The sequence below is a fragment of the Artibeus jamaicensis genome, unplaced genomic scaffold (genome assembly GCF_021234435.1).
Source record: "Artibeus jamaicensis isolate MK-2021 breed Jamaican fruit bat unplaced genomic scaffold, CSHL_Jam_final contig_585, whole genome shotgun sequence".
Taxonomy (NCBI): domain Eukaryota; kingdom Metazoa; phylum Chordata; class Mammalia; order Chiroptera; family Phyllostomidae; genus Artibeus; species Artibeus jamaicensis.
Window position 1 is genome coordinate 8,834,095 of NW_026521894.1, and position 21,450 is coordinate 8,855,544.

The 21,450-nt window shown below is 38.7% G+C and overlaps 1 protein-coding gene across 2 annotated transcripts in view; it reads left to right on the plus strand.

Annotated features, from left to right (window-relative positions):
• The first annotated feature begins 404 nt into the window (after nt 1-404).
• The window catches only part of CWF19L2 (CWF19 like cell cycle control factor 2), a 101,301-nt gene continuing 80,255 nt past the window's right edge, over nt 405-21,450 (plus strand). For both annotated transcript variants that reach the window (XM_037137657.2, XM_037137658.2), the window contains exons 1-6: nt 405-515; nt 3,884-3,994; nt 6,889-7,011; nt 13,185-13,298; nt 14,020-14,139; nt 20,248-20,341. In XM_037137657.2, coding sequence (XP_036993552.2) covers nt 423-515; nt 3,884-3,994; nt 6,889-7,011; nt 13,185-13,298; nt 14,020-14,139; nt 20,248-20,341 — 655 coding nt within the window. In that variant the 5' untranslated portion in view covers nt 405-422. The remainder of the gene's footprint in view (nt 516-3,883; nt 3,995-6,888; nt 7,012-13,184; nt 13,299-14,019; nt 14,140-20,247; nt 20,342-21,450) is intronic.

Below are 21,450 nucleotides of genomic sequence, written 5' to 3' on the forward strand. Positions count from 1 at the left end.
AGCCCATTCCTCCAGCCAGGGAAACACTTTGGCGAAAAGGGTGTTTCGGTGGAAAACTCTTGAGAAGTACAGGTTTAAACTCTATAAGCTCCTAACGTACTACAGTGATTTTAAGAGGAGATAGGTGAGAGAGAATATTGTTGGTATCGCGCAAAGAGCTCAATTAATACAGTGACATTAATCCCGCTCGTGAGGACCGCAGCACCCCAAGGCGGAGACTTCCTCAATTCAGTCTCCAACCTTCTCTGAACCCTGGTGTTGGAGTAATCACGGTAACCTTAAGCGCACTCTCAGATCCGCGCATGCGCCTTAGGTGGAGCAGCCCCGCTCTCTACCAAGTCGGAAGTCCTGTTTGTTGATTAATTACGACAGTCGTAAACTAAGATTTCTTGACGGCTTCCTACTTTACGACGGCAGCAGCTATGGCGGCTGCCAGTGGTCGTTTTGAAAGTGCGAGAAGTATCGAGGAGCGTAAGGAGCAGACCCGGATCTCCAGGGCCGAAGTGTTGCGCCAGGTACCTCCCTTTTTGCGCTAGTGGAAGCACGTAGAATTGTGGGAATGGAGGTTTTCTGGGAGCTGGGCCTCTGGCTTTTCTCCCTAACCCTTCTGTTCTCTCCCCACCTTAGTATCACCTCCTCTGGGTTAGAAGTGGGTCTCTGGGGTGCGTGGGAACTCCTGGGTATCTCCCGTCTCCTAGGTGCTCCGGCAGGCTCCAGGTGCTCGTTTTCTTTTCAGGAAGCCCTGTTTTTGTCCTCTTTTTCTTGTTCATATATCCCGTCCCTAATATTGCTGTCCCATAGGCTGCCTACTTTCGAGGGACTTGGCCACTAAAAACGAGTCTCCCCAGAGTATTTCACAGCCCCAGCTCTGTCTCGCTGTGTGTGAAAATGAAGACTTTTATTTTCAATAATATATATGAGACGCATTGTAGTATATTTTGTTTGACCATTTAATTCTCCTGTGGCACTATTGGTATCAGTTCCTGGCTCATTATACATCCTTACTGATGCAAACAAGGGTTGACACAAGAGACCAAGAAAATTTTACTCCTCGGAAAAAGGTTGAGAACCGTTGTAGTTCTCATTAAATAGACAGATGCAGAGAGGTACCTTACAAAGAATGAAGGAAGTTGTATTGAATTATCTGAAAAGATGGAAGAAATGTGGTAATGAAGAGGGAAATGAAAGGGAGAGTGTCATAGAGTATGTGAGGGTTTTTGTTTTTATTTGTTTGAAGATGGAAGATTTTAAACAGGTTTAAATGCAGATGAGAAGGAGCCAGTAGAGTAGACAGGAAGGAGAAGGCATAAAGATACAGCCAGATTTTAAAGGGAAAGAGTGGGTGATTAATCTTTGACAGGTGAAAGGTTAGTATTGTTCTTTGATGTGAGCACATGTGACATATATTTAAAATAAAATATTTTCATTCTTGTCTCTTTATTACTTCAGGCAGTTTTGGGACAGAGTAAGGTATGTAAGCTGTGGTAAATATTACAATAGGGATATGCATAGAGTTTGAGAAGCCCAAATCTGACTTTGGAGTTCAGGGAGAGAATGAAGAGGCAGGAACAACCTCCTAGGAAGAACTTACTTTATTTGACTTACTTTATTGTTGAAGCATGAATAAAAACTAGCGATATGATCATCTATATTTAGAAAGATAATTCTTCCTGAAGCATTTTTGGGGTGTGGATAGAGGGTTATGGGCATTGCAGATTGAAGGTATGGAGGTCAGTCACTTATCAATTACAGAAGTCTCAGGTATAGCACTGGGATGGTGAAGGGGCAAGAGATTAAAGTCAGACTTTAAGTTGGGAGCTTAAGGAAAGGGGAAAGCCTACCTACAATAGGCCCCAGGATTCCGTCCTTGATTGGTGGATCAATTCACTAGAGATTGGTAATGTGATGGTAATGTGGAAGGAGAGGGTTTTTCTTTTCCTTTTCTTTTCTTCTCCTGAAATCTTTTTTTTAAAATTTTTTTATTGATTATGCTGTTACAGTTGTTCTATTCCCCCCTTCATTCCCCTCCACCCTACCCCCTCCCCCCACCATTACCCCCCCTTTAGTTTATGACCATGTGTCTCAAGTCCTTTAGGTTCTATATTTCCCATGCTATTCTTGCCCCCCCCATCTATTTTCTATCTACTGTCTATGCTACTTATTTTCTGTACCTTCTCCCCCCATCTCCTCCCTCCCACTCCCCTGTTGCTAACCCTCCTTGAGATCTTCATTTCTATGTTTCCACTCCTGATCTAGCTGTCCTTTTAGTTTGCTTTTGTTTTAGGTGTGGTTGTTAATAACTGTGAGTTTGTTGTCCTTTCACTGTTCATGTTTCTTTAACTTCTTTTTCTTCGATAAGTCCCTTTAACATTTCATATAATAAGGGCTTGGTGATGATGAACTCCTTGAATTTGATCTTATCTGAGAAGTGCTTTATCTGTCCTTCCATTCTAAATGAAAGTTTTGCTGGATAGAGCAATCTTGGTTGTAGGTCTTTGGATTTCATGACTTGGAATACCTCTTTCCAGCCCCTTCTTGCCTGTAAGGTCTCTTTTGAGAAATCTGCTGACAGTCTGATGGGGACTCCTTTGTAGGTGACTGTCCCCTTATCTCTTGCTGCTTCTAGGAATCTCTCCTTCATTTTAATTGTGGCTAATGTAATTATGATGTGCCTTGGTGTGTTCCTTCTTGGGTCCAACTTCTTTGGGACTCTCTGAGCTTCCTGGATTTCCTGGAAGTCTATTTCCTTTGCCTGATTGGGGAAATTCTCCTTTATTATTTGTTCAAATAAGTTTTCCACTGGTGGCTGTGCCTTTCCCCCTTCTGGTACCCCTATAATTCGGATGTTGGAGCGTTTAAAGATGTCCTGGAGGTTCCTAAGACTCTCCTCATTTCTTTGAATTCTTGCTTCCTGACTCTTTTCTGTTTGGCCATTATTTGCTTTCTTCTGGTCCACTCCATTGATTTGAGTCCCAGTTTCCTTTTCATTGCTATTGGTGTCCTGTGCAATTCCATTCATTTCAATTAGTTTCGCCTTCATATATTTGTCTAATTTGTCGGTATAATCAACCAGTTCTGTGAGGATCCTGATCACCAGTGTTTTAAACTGTGCGTCTGAGAGTTTTGCTATTTCTTCATCGCTTAGATCTATGGGCTCTGGGGCTTTGAGAACTTGCGACATTTTTGGTTTGTTCTGGCCCTTTAAGTGTGAGAAGCGGTGTCTTGGACTCCCAGGTCGCTGGGTTGTGCCACTGTATGTTGGGGCGTGGTCAGAGCGGGGAAATGGCGGCGCCCTCCACCGCCACTTGCCATGGGGACCGCAGGGGCCCCGGTCCAACCGCCCACTCCCTCGCCCGTCCGCTCGCGCACAAATCGGCGACCACAGTCAACACACAGCACCGCTTCGCAGTCGCTCAACACACAGCACTCCTTCGCAGTCGCTCACCTGGTGGCTCGCTCGGTCGCTCACTAGGTCCAGCCCTGCGTCTGGATTCGCGTGTCTGGATTCCGCGCCTGAGCCCGTCTGACCGAGTCCTCCTGTGCAACCCCTCACCAGCCGCTGGTTTCGCCCCTTACCGGTCAGGCTGAAGAATTTGTTGTTAACGGACTTCTGAAAAGTTCAATTTTCCGTGTTCTGGCTGTGTTTTCTGTTGCTAATATTTAGTTGTCTTTAAACTTGGTTGTGTGAGAAGGCACGGCACATCCACCTATGCCTCCATCTTGGCGGAAGTCCTCCTGAAATCTTCCCAAGTGCTCTGGTAGAAGTGAATTCCTGTCAAGGGAAAATTGGTTTATGAGAACATACATGAAAGTGAGAGAATTTGTTTTACTTTTTTCTGAAAAGCAATTGGATCATCGTCAATTTTTTCCTTCAACACTTTAGGCCAAAGCCAATTTTGAAAAGGAAGAAAGGCATAAAGAACTTAAACGACTTCGGGGTGAGGATACTTGGATGCTACCTGATGTGAATGAGCGGATTGAACAATTCTCACAGGTGAGTACTTACAGGTGTACTTGATTTAAGCATGTCCGACTTTTATTTTGTACTTAAGTTAATATTGGAGGAGCTACTTTATAGACTTTTAAAAAGTTACAGAATGAATATTACATAGTGGGCATTACAGAATAGTTTTATCTCTGGCAAAAATAATATATTTTGATATTTTTGGGCATTATGACATTGGACAGATTTCATTAGTTGAATTGACTGATAGAAAGTTTAGCTAAAAATTTCTGAACTGTTTGTACAAGCTTATGCATTTTAAACTTAATGTCATTTTTTTGTCTTAATTCTTGTTTTCTTTTTCATAATTTGAATTTATGCTATCTTGTATTTTAAGTGGCCTAATAATCTATAAGTTCTTTTGGGGCCATAGAAGGATATGTACACATACATATACATATATATATATATGTTTGTGTATATATGTGTTTATTTGATTATATATATCTGTCAAATGAATCTACAAATAAATTAAAACTTCCCTTGTATTTTCTGATGAAGATATCTCAGCTCTATGATTTTTTTTAAATTTTATTTATTTATTTTTAGAGGGGAAGGGAAGGAGAGAGGGAGAGAAACATCAGTGTATGGTTGCCTTTTGTGCATCCCTTGCTGGGAACTGGCCTGCAACCCAGGCATGTACCCTGACTGGGAATAGAACTGTGATTGTCTGGTTCACAGGCCCGCGCTCAATCCACTCAGCTATACCAGCCAGGGCTTATGATTAACTTTTTTATTTATTATTATACCATTTTTAAATGTATTTTATTGATTATGCCATTACAGTTGTCCCATTCCCCCTCATTCCCCTCTACCCTGCACACCCCTCCCCCACACATTCTCCCCCTTTACTTCATGTCTATGTGTCATAAGTTCTTTTGCTTCTACATTTCCCACACTATTCTTGCCCTCCCCTTGTCTATTTTCTCCCTGCTGTCTGTGCTACTTATTCTCTGTACCTTCTCCCCACCTTTCCTCCTCCCACTCCCCTGTTGCTAACCCTCCATGTGATCTCTATTTCTGTGGTTCTGTTCCTGTTCTAGTTGTTTGCTTAGTTTGTTTTGTTTTTGTTTTAGGTGTGGTTGTTAATAGTTGTGAGTTTGCTGTCATTTTACTGTACATGCTTTTTAATCTTCTTTTTCTTAATTAAGTCCCTTTAACATTTCATATAATAAGGGCTTGGTGATGATGAACTCCTTTAATTTGATCTTATCTGGGAAGCACTTTATCTGCCCTTCCATTCTAAAAGAATGCTTTGCTGGATAGAGCTTTGCTTGGATGTAGGTCCTTGCCTTTCATGACTTGGAATACTTCTTTCCAGCCCCTTCTTGCCTGTAAGGTGTCTTTTGAGAAATCAGCTGACAGTCTGATGGAAACTCCTTTGTAGGTTACTGTTTCCTTATCTCTTGCTGCTTCAAATGATACAATTATGTATTTTCCTGGTCATTTTAATCTTGGGTAATGTTTCATTTATCAATTATGATGTGCCTTGGTATGTTCCTCCTTGGGTCCACCTTTGGGACTCTCTGAACTTCCTGGATTTCCTGGAAGTATATTTTCTTTGCCAGATTGGGGAAGTTCTCTTTTATAATGTGTTCAAATATTTTTTTCATTTGTTGCTCTTTCTCTTCTCCTTCTGGTACTCCTATAATTCGGATGTTGGAAGGTTTAAAGATGTTCCGAAGGTTCCTAAGCCTCTTCTCATTTTTTTTGAATTCTTGTTTCTTCATTCTTTTCTGTTTGGCTATTTCTTTCTTTCTTCTGGTCTACTCCATTGATTTGAGTCCCAGTTTTCTTCCCATCACTTTTGGTTTCCTGTGAATTTTCCTTCATTTCACTTAGTGTAGCCTTCATTTTTTCATCTAATTTGCGACCAAATTCAACCAGTTCTGTGAGCATCCTGATCACCAGTATTTTGAACTCTACATCTGATAGGTTGGCTATCTCTTGGTGGCTTAGAAGTATTGGCTCTGGGGCTTTGATATGTTCTTCTGTTTGAGCCATAATGTTTTGGTCTGTTTGTGCCTGTTATGTATGAGGGGCGGAGCCTTAGGTGTTCACCAGGTGGGTGGGTCAACCCAGTCACTTGGATTTCAGTCCCCTCTCAGTCCCCTCTGCCGCTTCCCACAAGCAAATTGGGCCCTTCTGATGCTGGTTTCCAGGTGGATGGGCTTGTGTATGTTCTAGGACCCTGTGGGTCTCTCCAACAAACTCTCCTGTGAGGCTGGGAGTTTCTCCTGGCACCTCAGCCCTCGCAAATGTTTTCAATCGGTGCTTTTAGGCTTTATTTCCTGGCGCTGGGGCCCTGGGTCGTGCAGTCTGTCTTGTTGCCCATTTTTTGCCTGGTTTATCTGCACACAAATGTGTGTCTGCAGTCATCTAACTGCCTGTGTGGCTCACTGGGTCTGCTCATTTCCACCCCGTGCCTGGGGTCTGTTAGCCTCGTGCGCCCTGTGTGCCTGGGTCTGCCAACCACTGCTCTTTCTTGCTGTGACCCCTCTCCACTGGCTGTCAACTCCGCCCCTCTGATGGGTCTGGTGAATGGTCTGTTATTGGACTTCCGTACAGTTCAATTTTTTGTCTGTTCTGGTTGCGTTTTTGTTTCTAAATCTTTGTTGTCCTTAAATTTGGTTGTGCAAGGAGGTACAGTGTTTCCACCTATTCCTCTGTCTTGGCTGGAAGTCAGCTCTATGATTTATTAGTAGTGCATATATTTTAGAAGTATGCCAAGGTTTCTTAGAAGATCTTATTTATGTAGTCATGTTTCTTGTTTCATTTCCTGAAAACTTGAAAGTTTTTTGGAATGTAGATTTTTTTCCTTGAAATACTTTTTTTAAAGTAAGTTAAGATTTAAGTTCTTTTTTCTTCAAAATGATTATTTATAGGAACACTCTGTGAAGAAAAAGAAGAAAAAAGACAAGCATTCAAAAAAAGCAAAGAAAGAGAAGAAAAAAAGGAGCAAGAAACAGAAGTATGAAAAAAATGATGAGTCAACTGATAGTTCATCAGTAAGTATGTACTAACACTAACCAAAGCATCCACTTGACAAAATTTAGTTTCAAGAATTATGTATGGGTACTTAATAGGTATGAGAACTTAAAAAATACTACTAGTTGGGATATGAAAATGTCTGGTAGACATCTAGAGAAAAGTAAGAAGATGGAGATGAGATTTGGGAGCTGTTGCTTATTGATGCCAATAGAATAAGTGAATTGTCAAGGGAAACTGAAAAGAAAGAACACCAACAATGAGGAGCCAAAAAAGACGTTAAGTAGAGGTGGTTGGAAAGTTAAGAGAAGCAGGGAAGGGTAGTGCTTTACAAATAAAGGAAAGAAGTTCCAGGATATTTGAAAGTCTGTTACCCCTATTTGCTTTTTCATAGAAAAAGACATAGAAATTAACATTTAAGTGTTTAAGGTATTATATGTTTATATATTTATTTTGGGGTCCAAAAGAAAGAGAATGCTGCATCTGCTCTGTCTCTGGCTGGTTCTGGGATGAGCAGACTTACAAAGGACAGGAAGGCAGGCCAACCCTTCAAACTTGTTTCCAGGAAGAAAGAAGTCCCTGCTTACAGAGCAATGAGCCAGAGGTGTTAGGGATGATCGGTCTCTGAGGTATGAAATTCAGAGGCTATGCTTTCAGGTGAGTCACCATATTCCAGAGTCTGGCCCTCTCGTAGTTTCAGAAAGTAAAGTTTTGGCAGCATACCCTGAGATGATAATTGGCTCATGAAAGCCTATCTTATGAGAAGTCAGTGTATAAATTCATAGTGAGAAGTATAGCTGGATTGTTGTGTGAAGTAGCCAGCATATTTTGTAATGGTTGGAATAGTTCAATTATATAGGAAAAAATGTTTTTGGAGTATAACTCAGGTCAAATTCAGTTCAAACATCGTAAAAGTGATGGGAATAAAAAACAGAAAACTACTTGAACAATAATTAAATAAATTTTTTAAAAAATCCTACAAGTGAAAAGAAGATAAAGACACTCTCTTCACATTTGTGGGTTTGGGTTGTGGACTCCATGGAGAAATTGATAAAAGTAAGCGATCCTTTCTTCAAAAAGAAATTAATGTACGAAGTTATTTATTTCAGAGGGGTTAACAAAACTCCCTTGAGTTTATGTGGATCACAGGTTAAGAACTCCCATCCCCTGGGAGTTCTTAGATCTGCCAGGCTGGCTAAACATTATGTCATTTGGTTAGGGACATTACCCTGTGTTAGAGACACATTACCATGTTCCTTGTTCATTCCTGGAAATGTGTGTAAGTTTTTTTGTTACAACATATGATATATACATTTATATATTTCTATTAAATTGTATAACATACACTTTTTTAGAGAGAATAGTTCGAATGCGTGCTCAGTACCCACACTGAAGTGAATTTAGGAAGGAAAGAGAAGCCTATACTGACAATGAAGGGAAGGAAAGATGGAAGGATAGTTAGAGGAGTGTGTGTATTTGGGTGGGTCTTTTTGAGAAAATATTTTTAGGGAAAGAAGGATAAATAATGAAGAGAATGACAGTTGTGGATTAGCAAGACCCCAGGGGAAAAGCTTTGATCAGGAGTAGCAGCATCTTCAGAGCTAGGAGGGAAGTTGTAGAGATGTGCACAAATCAGGTAAATGAGGTATGGAGGGAAGGGGAGCAGATTATCGGCTGTGTTTCTGCAGTTCCCTGTTTTTGTGGAGAAGATCGAAGCATCTGAGTAGATAATTTGGGAGTGCAAGTAGGGTGGAAGGATTGGGGAAATAATGTAAATTTGAAACAACGTTGCTTCAGCAGTAAAAGAGAAGCTAATAAATTGCTCAGTATCTGTGTAGGGTTGTAAAGTATATCTTGACTTTATCAAGGTCTCTCTTTTTTTAATGCCAGCTTTATTAAGGTATAATTTACATATAATAAAATGCTCCTATTTAAATTGTACTATTTGGTAACTACACCTGTTTAACCCTGTCTATTAAGATACTCCCTCATCCCCCACTCTGGGAATGGGCAATCATATATTTGCTGCTGACACAATAGACTAGTTTTCTGTGTTCTAGAATTTCATATTAATTATTCATATAATGCGATCATTTTTGTGTTGGGCTTCTTTGGCTCAGTATAATATTTTGCACTGATGTATGTAGTTGCATGTTATCAGTAGTTCATTCCTTTTTCTATATTTTAGTGTATGAATATACCAGCTTACCTGTTGAAAGTCATTTGGGTTGTTTTTTTAGCTTGGGGCTTTTATGAGTAATGTTAATGTGAATGTTTGTGTACAAATCTTTTGGGTACATGTTTTTATTTCTTTTGGGAAAATGTCATTGTTTTTAAAAGTGGCAGGACTATTTTATACTCTTACCAGCAGTGTGTGAGATGAGAGTTCTGGTTATTCTGAGTTCTTACCAACACTTGATATTGTCAATTTCTGTACTTTTGTCCATTCTACTGTGTGTAGTAAATTTCATGTGAAGTCATCCCTGAAGATCAGTCATGATTGTAAAGCATTATTTTGAGTCTTTATTTGTCATTCTGTGTTTTCTGTTGTGAAATCCAGTGTATCAATTACTTTCTTTTCTCATTATTCTTTCTTGGTTATTGCTTTTGGAATCCTAATCTTTTCACATCTCAAGGTTGTACAGGGGATAGGGTGGGGGAAAGAGAGGGAGGAAAACAACAATGTGTGATTGTTCTTGTGTGCCCCCTATTGGGGACCTGGCCTGCAACCCAGGCATGTGTCCTGACTGGGAATCCAACGTGCGACCCTTTGATTTGCAGCCCTGAGCTCAGTCCACTGACTTACACCAGCCAGAGCAGCAGCATTATTCTTAATGAGAATTCCGTGGATATTTTTATCCCTTTCCTCCATGTATAATTTTTTTGCTCTGAATGCTTTTAAAGTTTTTTTCTTCACCATCTTTTTTTTCTTCTTTTAAAGCAGATCAGTTATGATGTGTCTTTATACTGTTTTCTTTGTATTTCTCTGCTTGGGTTCATTGTGCTTTTTTGATTTATGAGTTTATAGTTTCCATTAAATTAAAAACTTAATGGCAATTGTTTTGTGAAATATTTTTTCTGTCTCTTTATTTTGCTAGTCTCTGTCCCACAGGCCACTGAGACTGTTCATTTTCTTTCTGCGTTTCAGTTTGGATAGATATGATAGTTATGTCTTTAGTTTCAAGTTCACTGTCCTTTTCTTTTGTAGCATCTAGTGTGCTGTTACCCCATTTAGTGATGTTTTCATTTTTGGTATTTTTCATCATTAGACATTTCAGTTGTGTCTTTTTTATATCTTCAAATTGTTTATTATTATGTTCATGTTTTTCTTTCCTTCAGCATATTTATAATAGCTGTGTCAAAGTCCTAGTTAGACATGCCATTATATCTCTTTTTTTGTTCTTTTTCAGTTAACTGCTTTTTCTTACTTTTAGATTACATTTTTCTGCCTTGAATGTCTAGTAAATACTAGTTGGATACTGAACCTTGTGAAAGTTGTATTGTAACTGCTGGATTTTGTTAACATCTCTGGGTGTTGAGTTTTCTTTGGTATAGAGTTAGTTACTTGTGGATTAGTTTAATCCTTTTGAAAGCTGGTGTTTAAGTTTCCTTAGTGTATATCTAAAGTAGCCTTAAGTCTAGAGCTGACTTAGCTTTACTAGCATGACATGCTAAGGCATGGCCCTTGTGGGTTTTCTGGTGATTATTTGGGTATTTAAAATTTCTCTATTCTGGTTGGTAGGAACTAGAATATCTTTTGGCACTTTGTGAGCTCTGGGAATTGTTCTGCTTATAACTCTCTAGTAATTGTTCCTTGAATGGTAGTTATTCTTTGCTGGGCTTTGTGGACTTTGTCCTAAGCATGTTCAGTGTGGTATTCAGTTAAAAACTGGGGTGGGGGGAGGTCTCCCATGCAGGTCCCTGGAACTCTTTCTCTGTATAAGCTCCCTTTTCATGGGTACTGTCTCAGCCTTCATAATGTTAAAATTCTGTTTCCTTGGCTCAGTGAGGTTGTCATACTTGGCTTGAGTTATGTCTTTTGTGCCATGATGTGGAAAGTGACACTAGGCAGAAGGCAGTAGAGATTTTAATTGTGATGTTCATTTAATTCATTTCCTTTTTCTCAGGATCATAGACCTGCACTAAGACTCAATGTCCAAAACAGTTACTTCATACATTTTCTATTTTTGTTCCTATTTCTATATTTTTAGTCTGATGGCATTTACTTTGTCAGGGACAGAAGCAGAAGTCCTCAAGTACCTTTGACTTATTTTTAACTTGAAGTACTTTCTGTCTTTGTTCCATATTCTAGGTTTCGACTGTTAGGCTCAGAGGTTAAGTACGATGGATGCATGGGAGAAGGAGAGCCTGGGAGCTGTGATAGGTCAGGGCGCATGTTGATGGTTTATGAGTTCTAAAGGTAAAATGGAGGATGGAAACTGAAGTCGGCAGGAGAATGAGGTCAGCATGGGGACAGGGCTTTACAGAGGAAATGATGCTTGCGTTGAGACTTGAAGGTTGAATAAGAATTAGCCTGGCATTTAAAGGGGTGTGTGGCATTTCATGCCAGAGGAAATGTAAGAGCAAAGGCCTGGGAGTATGAGATAACATGTGTATAAGTGTGTGTGAAGTATGTATCTAGATATTATTATAAGCAATTTAATAGCATTAGATTATAACAAGAGGGGAATGCGTGGAAATGAAACTGTAAGAGTTGATAGAACCTTGTAAACGAAGCGGTGGCCCCCCAAGTCCTTCCCTGGGGCCTCCATGTGATCGTGCCTGTCTTAGGTCAATGCTCCCTTGAGGAATCTTACCTGCCATTGGCTAACCGACCAAGCACTGGAGGCCAGTTATGGAAAAAGGAGCAGAAGCAGTGCTCCTGCCAGGGAGATAAGCTTTGTCTCCTTAGTAGCTTATGGTCTGAAGGTCGTTCACTCAGCCTTAGCTGTGGGGGGGTTACAGCTCCTGAGACCAGGCAGGGCGGTTCCCAACACACTTTATTATAGCTTTCACTTTCCAGCAAGGGAGACATTATGTCTCCAAATAAAATTGGGTTCTGTTGGTAGGAAAGAGGAGGAGCAACTGGCAGCCTTTGTGACAGGGAGCCACAGAAGAGGAGTACTGTGGTCAGAGTACTGTGCCCTTCTTTTATGTTAAATGTATTCAGGGTGGGGGTTGGAGAAGGAAGGGGATCAGGAAGGACTAGAGAACAGGAGACTAATTTGGTTCTTACGGTCATCTGGGTGAGATGTAAGAAGATTTGATCTAGGGTTGCTGCTTTTTAAGAATGGAGAGGAGATATGTATTAGTTGGCGCTTGGATACAGGTGACAAAAACCAAACTTAAATTGGCTTGTATGATTTATTTGAACTACAGAGTTGCATAGGACATCTAGGAATGCAGTTGGGCTTCAAGAATAGTGGGAATTAGAGTCATAAATGCTTTTATGAGTTTTCTTCCAATTGGATACCATGTAACCTGGGGAAGTAACTTATTTTGGAGAGCTCGTCTTATCTGTAAAACCAAATTAATATTTCATGTTGGGTTTTTTAAGGAGTCAGCATGATAATAATATGTGAAAATACTGATTATGATACTTAATGTGGAAGAGGTGATTAATATATTCGTTGAAAAGAAAACCCCAAACCTGGCATACTGGTTAGCTCATAGGGGATGCTGCTAAATACCACTTCATTGATGGAATAACCTGCTATTTAAACATAGTAAGTGTGTTTCCAGCCTAGATGTTAACTGAGATCTCTGCATTTTTAGATCTAGAGGAATCTAGTATTTGAAACTTGGAGGCAAGCTCGTTTAATTGGGCGTTGTTTCCTTTGTTCTGGTTAAGCAAAGATGTCATTACTGCTTGATGTTGGTAGGACCTATAGCTCTGTGGGGAAGTGAGCTCTTTATCCAGCAGTTCTGATCTTGTGTTTTGCTTTCCCTTGGTTTGATAATAAACTACTAAAAACATAGAAATAATTCTATTGGGGCTTTGTAAGTTTATTCCTAAAGAAAGAGTTTACATATACTTTCTTTACATTTGTCAGTGTAATTTTTTTAAAGGGGAAGGATAGTGTGTGAATTTTCTCTAGGAAGCTGATTTTCTGCTATTTCACAACAGCACAAAATTTTTATATGAAAGTGTGCAAATTTGAGAATTTACTACTTATATGGTAAAAATTCTTAGAGCTCTGAAGATGAGTGGGTTGAGGCTGTTCCATCCCAGACTCCTGGCAAGGAAAAAGCCTGGAAACTGAAAGGTGAAAAGTCAGACAAAGAAGATAACAACCAAGGTATTCAGGTAAGCCACCTGATTTTTAACAAAGAAGTGTGAGCTTATAAGAATAGATGAATATTAAATGAAAGATGATTGTAATTTCTTATGTAGAAAAACTAGATTTTGAAAACAGTATACATTATGAATCATTTTGGCAGGAATGCTATTTACTGAGACTTTAGACTCCCCTTCTACTTCCGTGAGAAAGTGAGTGCTTATCTCTATTACGGTTCCTCTGGAAGGGTTCCTCCCTCTGGTTCTTGATGGAGAAGTGGGACTTTCCCCATGGGTACTTGAAGCCTTTACTGTTACCTTTATCTGCCCTTTCTACAGTGTGTAAAGTTCAGTCACAGTTTTCTTTTTCTTCTCCTCAGGTCATAATGTTTGTAGCAAGCTTATAGTTTGATGGTTCCCAGATTTTGGTTCACAGTTCATATTGCCTGAGGAATAATGCTATTTATACAAAGGGAAGGAAAAAAGCTGAAAAGGAACTAATTTTAGAGTGGCTGTTGAGTGTCAGGCTCTAGTCTGGATGCCTTAAACCTCTTTTCTTGTTGCCCCTTAAAACAGTCCTGAAAAGCATGGATTTTATTTCATTTTATAGGGGAGAGAATAAGACTGAGACTAAGAAACTTGTTTCAAATTAGTCATGTAGGATTAAACCTAGAGATTTGAGTGCCTCTTATTACTAAGTACTTAGTGTTAAGTTTGATTTTAGATCAAAATAACTTTTTTTTTTAAACAGAGGGATGAATGGATGACTCTTGATTTTATGTCTGTTAAAACTGTGTCGTCATCATCACTCAGAGCTGAAAAGGAAACTGTAAAGAAAATAGAGCAAGAGAAGGCCCAAGCACTTGAACAGGTAAGATACTGAAAATAGTTTAACTTTCTAATTTGTCTTAATAAACTGATAAGACATGCAATTTTACTTGTAAGATATTATTTGTGGTATTCAACAAAAATTAGTAAAAACAACTATGAAATATAAGTTCTTTTAAAATAAGTTTCCTGTAGGAAGTCAGTTTAAAAAATACTTGATTTATTAATCAAGGGCATATATAGTTAATTGGGTTTGCTTTATGGCCTGGATTCTAAAGGCTTGAACTGTCCTGCGTCTGTGGTTTGGAAATCTTTAAGAATTTATTTGAAAGTATTCTTCGGTCGGTAGTGCCTGGAGTGCTTGGCAGCAGTAAGCACCAGCCCTTTCTGAAGGACCACACTGTCGACGTACACAGCATAAGTTCCCAGGAATAAGTTCTGTGGACTGCGTGCTCATCATCTAAAGTTGTAAAGTACATGAAAATTCCAGGGTGGTCCCTGAATAAGAGCCATCTGAAACAGTGAACAGCAGAATCAGACCTGTAAAACCTTTATCTGTTAGACTATTGAATAATTTTGTACAGTAACAGGTATAGAAAATATGAATAAAACATTACTTAGAAGGCAGATTTGAGAAAGAGCAAATAAGAACTTAAAGAATGAAAATTATTACGGTTGAAATTAGAAAGTCAGTAGATTGTTGAACAACAGATTGAATCCAGCCCGAGAGAATTAGTAATAAAGAAGAGTCTTTAAGAATTTACCTTGGGTGAAGCATAGAGGGACTAAAAAAGGAAAAATATGAAAGAGTTATCATAAGAGTCTTGTGATCGGTGTTGTTTTCTGTTTTTATTTCCTGCAGTTTAATTTTAATTCTGAAACTATAGATGTGGTTAATAGTATTGGCTTATAGTTAAGCAGCTCTCAATATGAAACATTGGAAGCTAGGGGTTTTGGAATATCTCAACAATCCTATAAAATGTCTTTGTCTCTGAGTTAGACCTGAAGGAGCTGAGACTCATTGTGCTAAAAGGAAAAGGAAAAGTGCAACAGAAGGGTAATCAGTGGGCAGTGGAGCGAGAGCGGGGAGCTGTCTGAAGTTGGTTTCACCTAGTGCCATACATGCCTGCTCCTGAAATAATGCTCTGCTGTGTGTGAGCAGTGACAGTCTGCCTTGTTAGTCCTCCTTGACTCGGGGTCTTTTGTTTTGCTGTATTCAAGCCTGTTCTCTGTATCAAACAATAGAACATAGTGATCTCTTAAATGAATATCTTTAATAGATTAAAATGATTATTTTTTCTTAGAAATACTTTCAATTAAATGGCTTTTGCTTCCAAAGAATGTGATAATTTTGTGCTTATCATAGCAACTTCCCAGCTTTGAATTTCAAGCTTTCTAAATAAATGTATCTTTTCTTACAAATTCTTCTATGAACTTTTGATTTAATTAAATCAGCATTTAATGATTTACTCATTTGCTATGTGGTTTTTGTCTTTTGCATCTGTATCTTTTTCATTCCTGTTGCTACTGCTCTAGTTTGAATGCCACTTCTTAGATGTATGTCTTCCCTCTCTGAGCCATATTCATGTCATCTCTACTGGAGTTGAATTAATCATGTGTAATGAACTGGGGACAGTCCCAGAACTCAGAACCATTTAAGGTTAAATGTTATGGTTCAAGCCCTAATTTACTCTTTTTTACCTGGACAATTACACTCACCTCTTTGTTTTCCAGCACCCTACAACTGACGTCAGGTTGTTTTTCAAAGTGCAGTTTGATCATGTTGTTCTGTATAGGTGTCTTCAGTGATTAAAGTTACAGAGAATGTAACTTTGTCTTTTCTGATGTCTCTTTTCTGGTAGAAGAATTTGCTCCACTAGTGGTATTTCATGCCATGCTCTTTTCTCATACTGTTCTTCAGGATATGGAGTAAATTACCTATTTTGAATATGGAGAGAATTAACTAGGCGTGCTTTGCTTAGTTCTGCCTTTCCTGCTTGTGGAACGTGCAGTCTGCAGAGACCGTGTGGGGAATGAGGTGAGGTGGGGTTGGTTCAGTGTATCTGTACCTGGGAACGTCTGCCTGGTTGTTTCGGTCAGTGAACAGGCCCATTTGACTTTAACTGAAAGAAAAGTTCTCTTCCTATTAAGCCTTCATCAGCAATAAAGGTAATTTGCCTTTTCCCTCCCATGTTTCTTACTGTATTTTTTAAAAAACGTTTTCAGTCCTGGATGGAAAAAAAGCGCAGCATTTATTGTTTTACTTTAAAGGCTCCTCCAGAAGCTGCCTGCAGTTGGAGTCCATACACATTACTTTCTTTTAGGTAATTCATACCTCAACCAAACCAAGTTAATTATTTTCCTTCATATTTCTCTGCACATTGCTGTCTCTGAATTCTTGTTCATCTGTTTTTTTTCTGAGTGAATTCCTTCTCTATGTCTGCATCCTCTTTAACCCTCCAGGCCTGACTTGATACATACTATAAAATTCTTCCTATTTCCTTTGACTGAAACAAATTTCTTCCTTTTTGTTTCGATAGCACTTTATTTTTTCCTTTCCTATGTAGTATTTGCAGTTTTCTGTAAAGTACTGTAATTTAATAGTTTTAATCCTATTATGAGATTATAATTCCCTCATGAGATTATAAACTTTTTGAGAAACCATTTTGTTTATATTTGTGTCTTCCTTAGCAGCTAGTATAGAACTCTGCATATGGTGGTGCTTTTAAAATATTTTGTACCACTTGAAATTGTAGAAGATTTATTATTCTTTACCCCTTGATTTTATGTTTTTGCTACCTGGATTTAGTTCTGAAGTTCATAATCTGTAATTGTTGATTTTTGCTTCAGTAAGAATTCCAGTCGTTATATACAGAAGGCAAACACTGAGACTAGTGACTGAAGCAAGCCAGTTTTCAGATGGCTGCACGTCAGCTTGAGTGTGTTGGTTCTTGCATGTCATCATATTCTTAACACATGATAAATACTTGGTTTGAGAGAAAAATGGCCCTAGCCTTAGAACCAAATGTTAATCCTTATAATGGGAGTGGGGACAAAGTGAAAATAATGGGAAGAAGTCTAAAATGATGGCCCTTAGCGAAAGCTTGGTATGAAGCATGTTGCTTTATGTCTCTTCTTGGTTTTGAAGATAATATCATTTTTTCATTTTCTGTGGTATTTTTCAAAATGTGGATCATGAACTTAATTTATTAAAATCAGTATTTAAAAATATAAGGTATTAGCATGTATTTCATGCAATAAAGATACATTTTGTTTCCTTAGTTGAGGAGACAGACACGTGCGTGCACACACAACTTCTCTTTGGGTGAAGGTCACAAAAAAGTTTGAAAACCAGTGCTCAATGTTATGTCTGGGTTCTCTGGGCCTCTTTATGCCCACATTGTGATGTATGTAAACTATAGATCTGTAGCACAAACCTATAGAATGAATCTGTAGCATTGAAGAGATTCATATCAACTTTTCAGTCTTTTCTTTACAAGCAAGAGATCACCCCAGCCTCGTGCTTGGCCTTGTGTGGTAAGACTGGCTTCATTCTCCTCTTTCAGCAGGAGCACTTTTAGCATTGATCTTACATAAATTCTGCTTGCGCCTAGAGTCCATTAGGCCTGTGGCTTCAGTTCTGCTTATTACTTCTTTGCATTTCTGTTCTGGGCTATAGAACTATTTATCTTTTTTCGAACCGAAGTATGTTTTGTATTTTGTGTATCTTTTCTGTTCTGAGCAGGGGGGTTGTGATGATTGGAACTTTAATGAGCCATTTTGACTAGAAGGCCTGAGAACATTGTAGAGATTGATTGATCTTGATATGTTTTATTTCTATTCCACCTTTTAATCACTGCATAGTCTTTCATTGTCTATGACATACTATAAATATTTATTCCTTTAGGATATCTGTAAACATCTACTTTGTGTGCTGTTTTTCATTATTACAAATAGTGTTAAATGAAGGTCCTTATATACAGGGTGGGCAAAAGTAGGTTTTACAGTTGTTAGTTTATGAAGCAAAAAGTTGATTCTTATTTATTTATTTATTTTATTTCCTACATGAACAATTGTAAACCTGCTTTTGCCCCAGTCTGTATTTTTTCCTCCTGCACATGTGCAAGTTTCTCCACTGTGTATATCTAGAAGTAAAATTGCTGCTGTGTGTATGGTATGCACCTACCTTTTACTAGTATTTTGAAAGAGATTATAGCAGTCTCTACTGCTCAGTGTATGTTCTTTTACTTTAGTAAAGTATTTGTATCGCCAAGCTTAAACATTTTTGTCATGCTAATTGATGGGTGAGAAATGGTATTTTTGTTTTTATATATATCTGTTTTCTAGGAGAGAGGGTTTTGTTTTCGGTCATTCAGATTTCTTGTACTATGAACCGTTTATGTTCTTTTGCTTACTTCTCTTCAGTGTTCTTTTACTTACTGATTTGTAGTATCTTCACATACTCGGTTGTTTTCGCTGGTGTAGTTGTAGGTAGCGTCTCAGTTTGTCATCTCAGTTTGTGTAGCCAGTTTGTCAGCTGTCCTCCTCAGTCTGTAATGACAGCCCTTTTCATCCTGCTGATGTCTGATGCATATCTCTGAGTGTCTAGATAAGACCACGGGAAGAAATTCCTTGATTTTAAATACCATGAGCTATTGTAGAGATGACAGAATCTTTTTTAGTACAAAAGAAGTCAAATCCTGTGGTTTTGCTTACCCCTCTAAGTTAAGCTTTAACTTAAATTTTGCCCTTTGAAGATGTACATTTTTTTTGTCATATTTCTTTTTGATAATGCAGTTGGTCATGTCATTGTAAACTGACATTTAACTCTTTCCATTCATCTAATTGCCATTATTAATTCTAATAATTGCTGTTATTCTCACATTTTCTGACCTCCTGAAGTTAAGTTAGGAACCCCAGTATGTTGTTCCATAGCACCCTTTACCTTCATAGTGCTTAATGTACTGATATTGCTTAATGGTCTCTCCCCTTTCTCTAGACCATGATTTCTTTGTTGACCAGGACTGTGCCTGGCTTTGTAACCCCAGTGCCCAGCATAGGCTTGGGACACAGGAGGCACTTGACTTGTGACTAGGCTACCATTCCTGATTTTTGCTACTATCTTCTGACTGGATCCCTGCTACTAATCATTAAAAAATTTTTTTTTATCGATTGATTTTTAGAGAGAAAGGAATAAGGTTGGGGAGGGAGGGGGCAAAGAAGGAAAGGGGGAGAAAGAGAGAGAGAAGGAACATAGGAAATTGAAAGAGAGAAACATTGATTTGTTGTTCCACTCAATTATGCTTTCATTGTTTGATTCTTGTGTGTGCTCTGAACTGGGATCAAACCAGCAACCTTAGCTATTGGGACAGTGCTGCAACTGACTGACCTACCTGGCCAGAACCTCTGCTTCTAACCTTGCTTTTCTTTACTCTCTCTCCTCTGAAACAAGTTTGCTCTTTCTGTAATACAAAGCCAGTCTCTTTTATGGCTCATTGTTCCCCAGCATAAAACCTTAACAGCAGTTTAAAATGGTTTATGTGGTCTAGTCCCCGGTTATTGTACAACCTAATCTCTTAACCACTGTTTGCTTATACTGCTAATTACTTTAAGTTCCCTAAAAGTGACGTTTTCACTTTTCTCTAGGGTTTTATGAGCATGCTGTTGTTCCTTTTTACCTGGAGCACCTCTGGGCCTTTTCCTCCCACAAAAGAAAATTTGGCTAATTTCTGCTCATTCTTAGGTCTAACTGCACATATTGCTTACTCTAGAAAGCCTTTAATCCTTCAGTGTGAGAGGAGTTTGAATTATGTGTGGCTTTAGCACTCTGTACTTTTATAAAGCATTTGTCATTTACTTGTTTGTTGTCTGCATTCTTATAAGCTAGTAAGGACAGAGTTAGGCGTGTATTGATTTTTACATCTTCTGTATCTAGCACTGTTCTGATTCATACTATAGGCATTTAATGGAAGCATTGGATGAATGTTATTTAAACATTATTTTCTGAAAGTTACAAAAGAGTGTCTTAAGAATGTTTTAACTGTTTGTGCCATGTTACAGGTGTTAACTATGTCTCAGATGGGTTATTTATTAATACATTTTATGGTGGGATTATTTTTAAATTAAAACTTCTGAAAATGTTTTGTCCTAGTCCAGGCTGCAGGAAAGAGAATTGAATCCATACTGGAAGGATGGCGGGACAGGTCTTCCACCAGCAGACTGTACTACGTCATCAGTTGCTAAAGGTATCTGTGTAATGTTGTTGTAGCTCCACAGGCATTTCTCACAACTTGGTGTTCTGAAGGCAGTGGACTGAGTTTGTGGGTAGATTGGCAAGATGCATTATAAATTTAAAAAATGCTTAATGATCCAAATCAGTCCTGGCTGGCATAGCTCAGTGGATTGAGTGCGGGCCTGCGAACTAAAGGATCACGGTTCTATTTCCAGTCAGTACACATGCCTGGGTTGCAGGCCAGTTGCCAGCAGGGGACACGAGAGGCAACCACACATTGATGTTTCTCTCCCTCTCTCTTTCCCTTTCCCTCTAAAGATAAATAAATAAAATCTAAAAAAAAAAAAAAATCCAAATCAGATTTTAGGATGTATTAAATCTAAATTCTATCACCGGTTATATTAATATTTCTGTTTGATGCTATAATTTTGATCAAGTTCATGATTACTTTTTGTTTATATTTTCAAAACAACTTAAAAAATTTTTTATTTTAATTGTTGTTCAAGTACAGTTTTCTGCCCTTTACCCCCATCCCAGCCCCCTAGTCCTCTCCACGTCCCTCCCTTGTTATTGTCCATGTGTCCTTAATACTAGTTCCTGCAAACCCTTACCCCCTTCCCCTGAAATCCCCTCCCTTTGCCCCTCTGGTCACTGTCAGTCTGTTCTCAATTTCAGTGTCTTTGGTTATATTTTGCTTGTTTCTTTGTTTTATTGATTAGATTCCTGTTAAAGGTGAGAGCATATCGTATTTGTCTGTCACCGCCTGACTGATACCACTCAGCATAATGCTCTTCAGTTCCATTCATGCCGTTGTGAAGGGTAGAAGCTCCCTCTTTCTTTCTGCTGCATAGAATTCCATTTTGTAAATATACCGTAGTGTTTTGATCCATTCATTTACTGATGGATACCCAGGTTGCTTCTAGCACTTGGCTATTGTAAATTGTGCTGCTATGGACGTTGGGGTGCATAGGTTCTTTTGGATTGGTGTTTCAGGGTTCTTAGGATATAATCCTAGCAGTGGAATTGCTGGGTCAAAAGGCAGATCCATTTTTAGTTTTCTGAGAAAATTCCCTATTGTTTTCCATAGTGGTTGTACCAGTCTGCAATACCACCAAGAGTCTA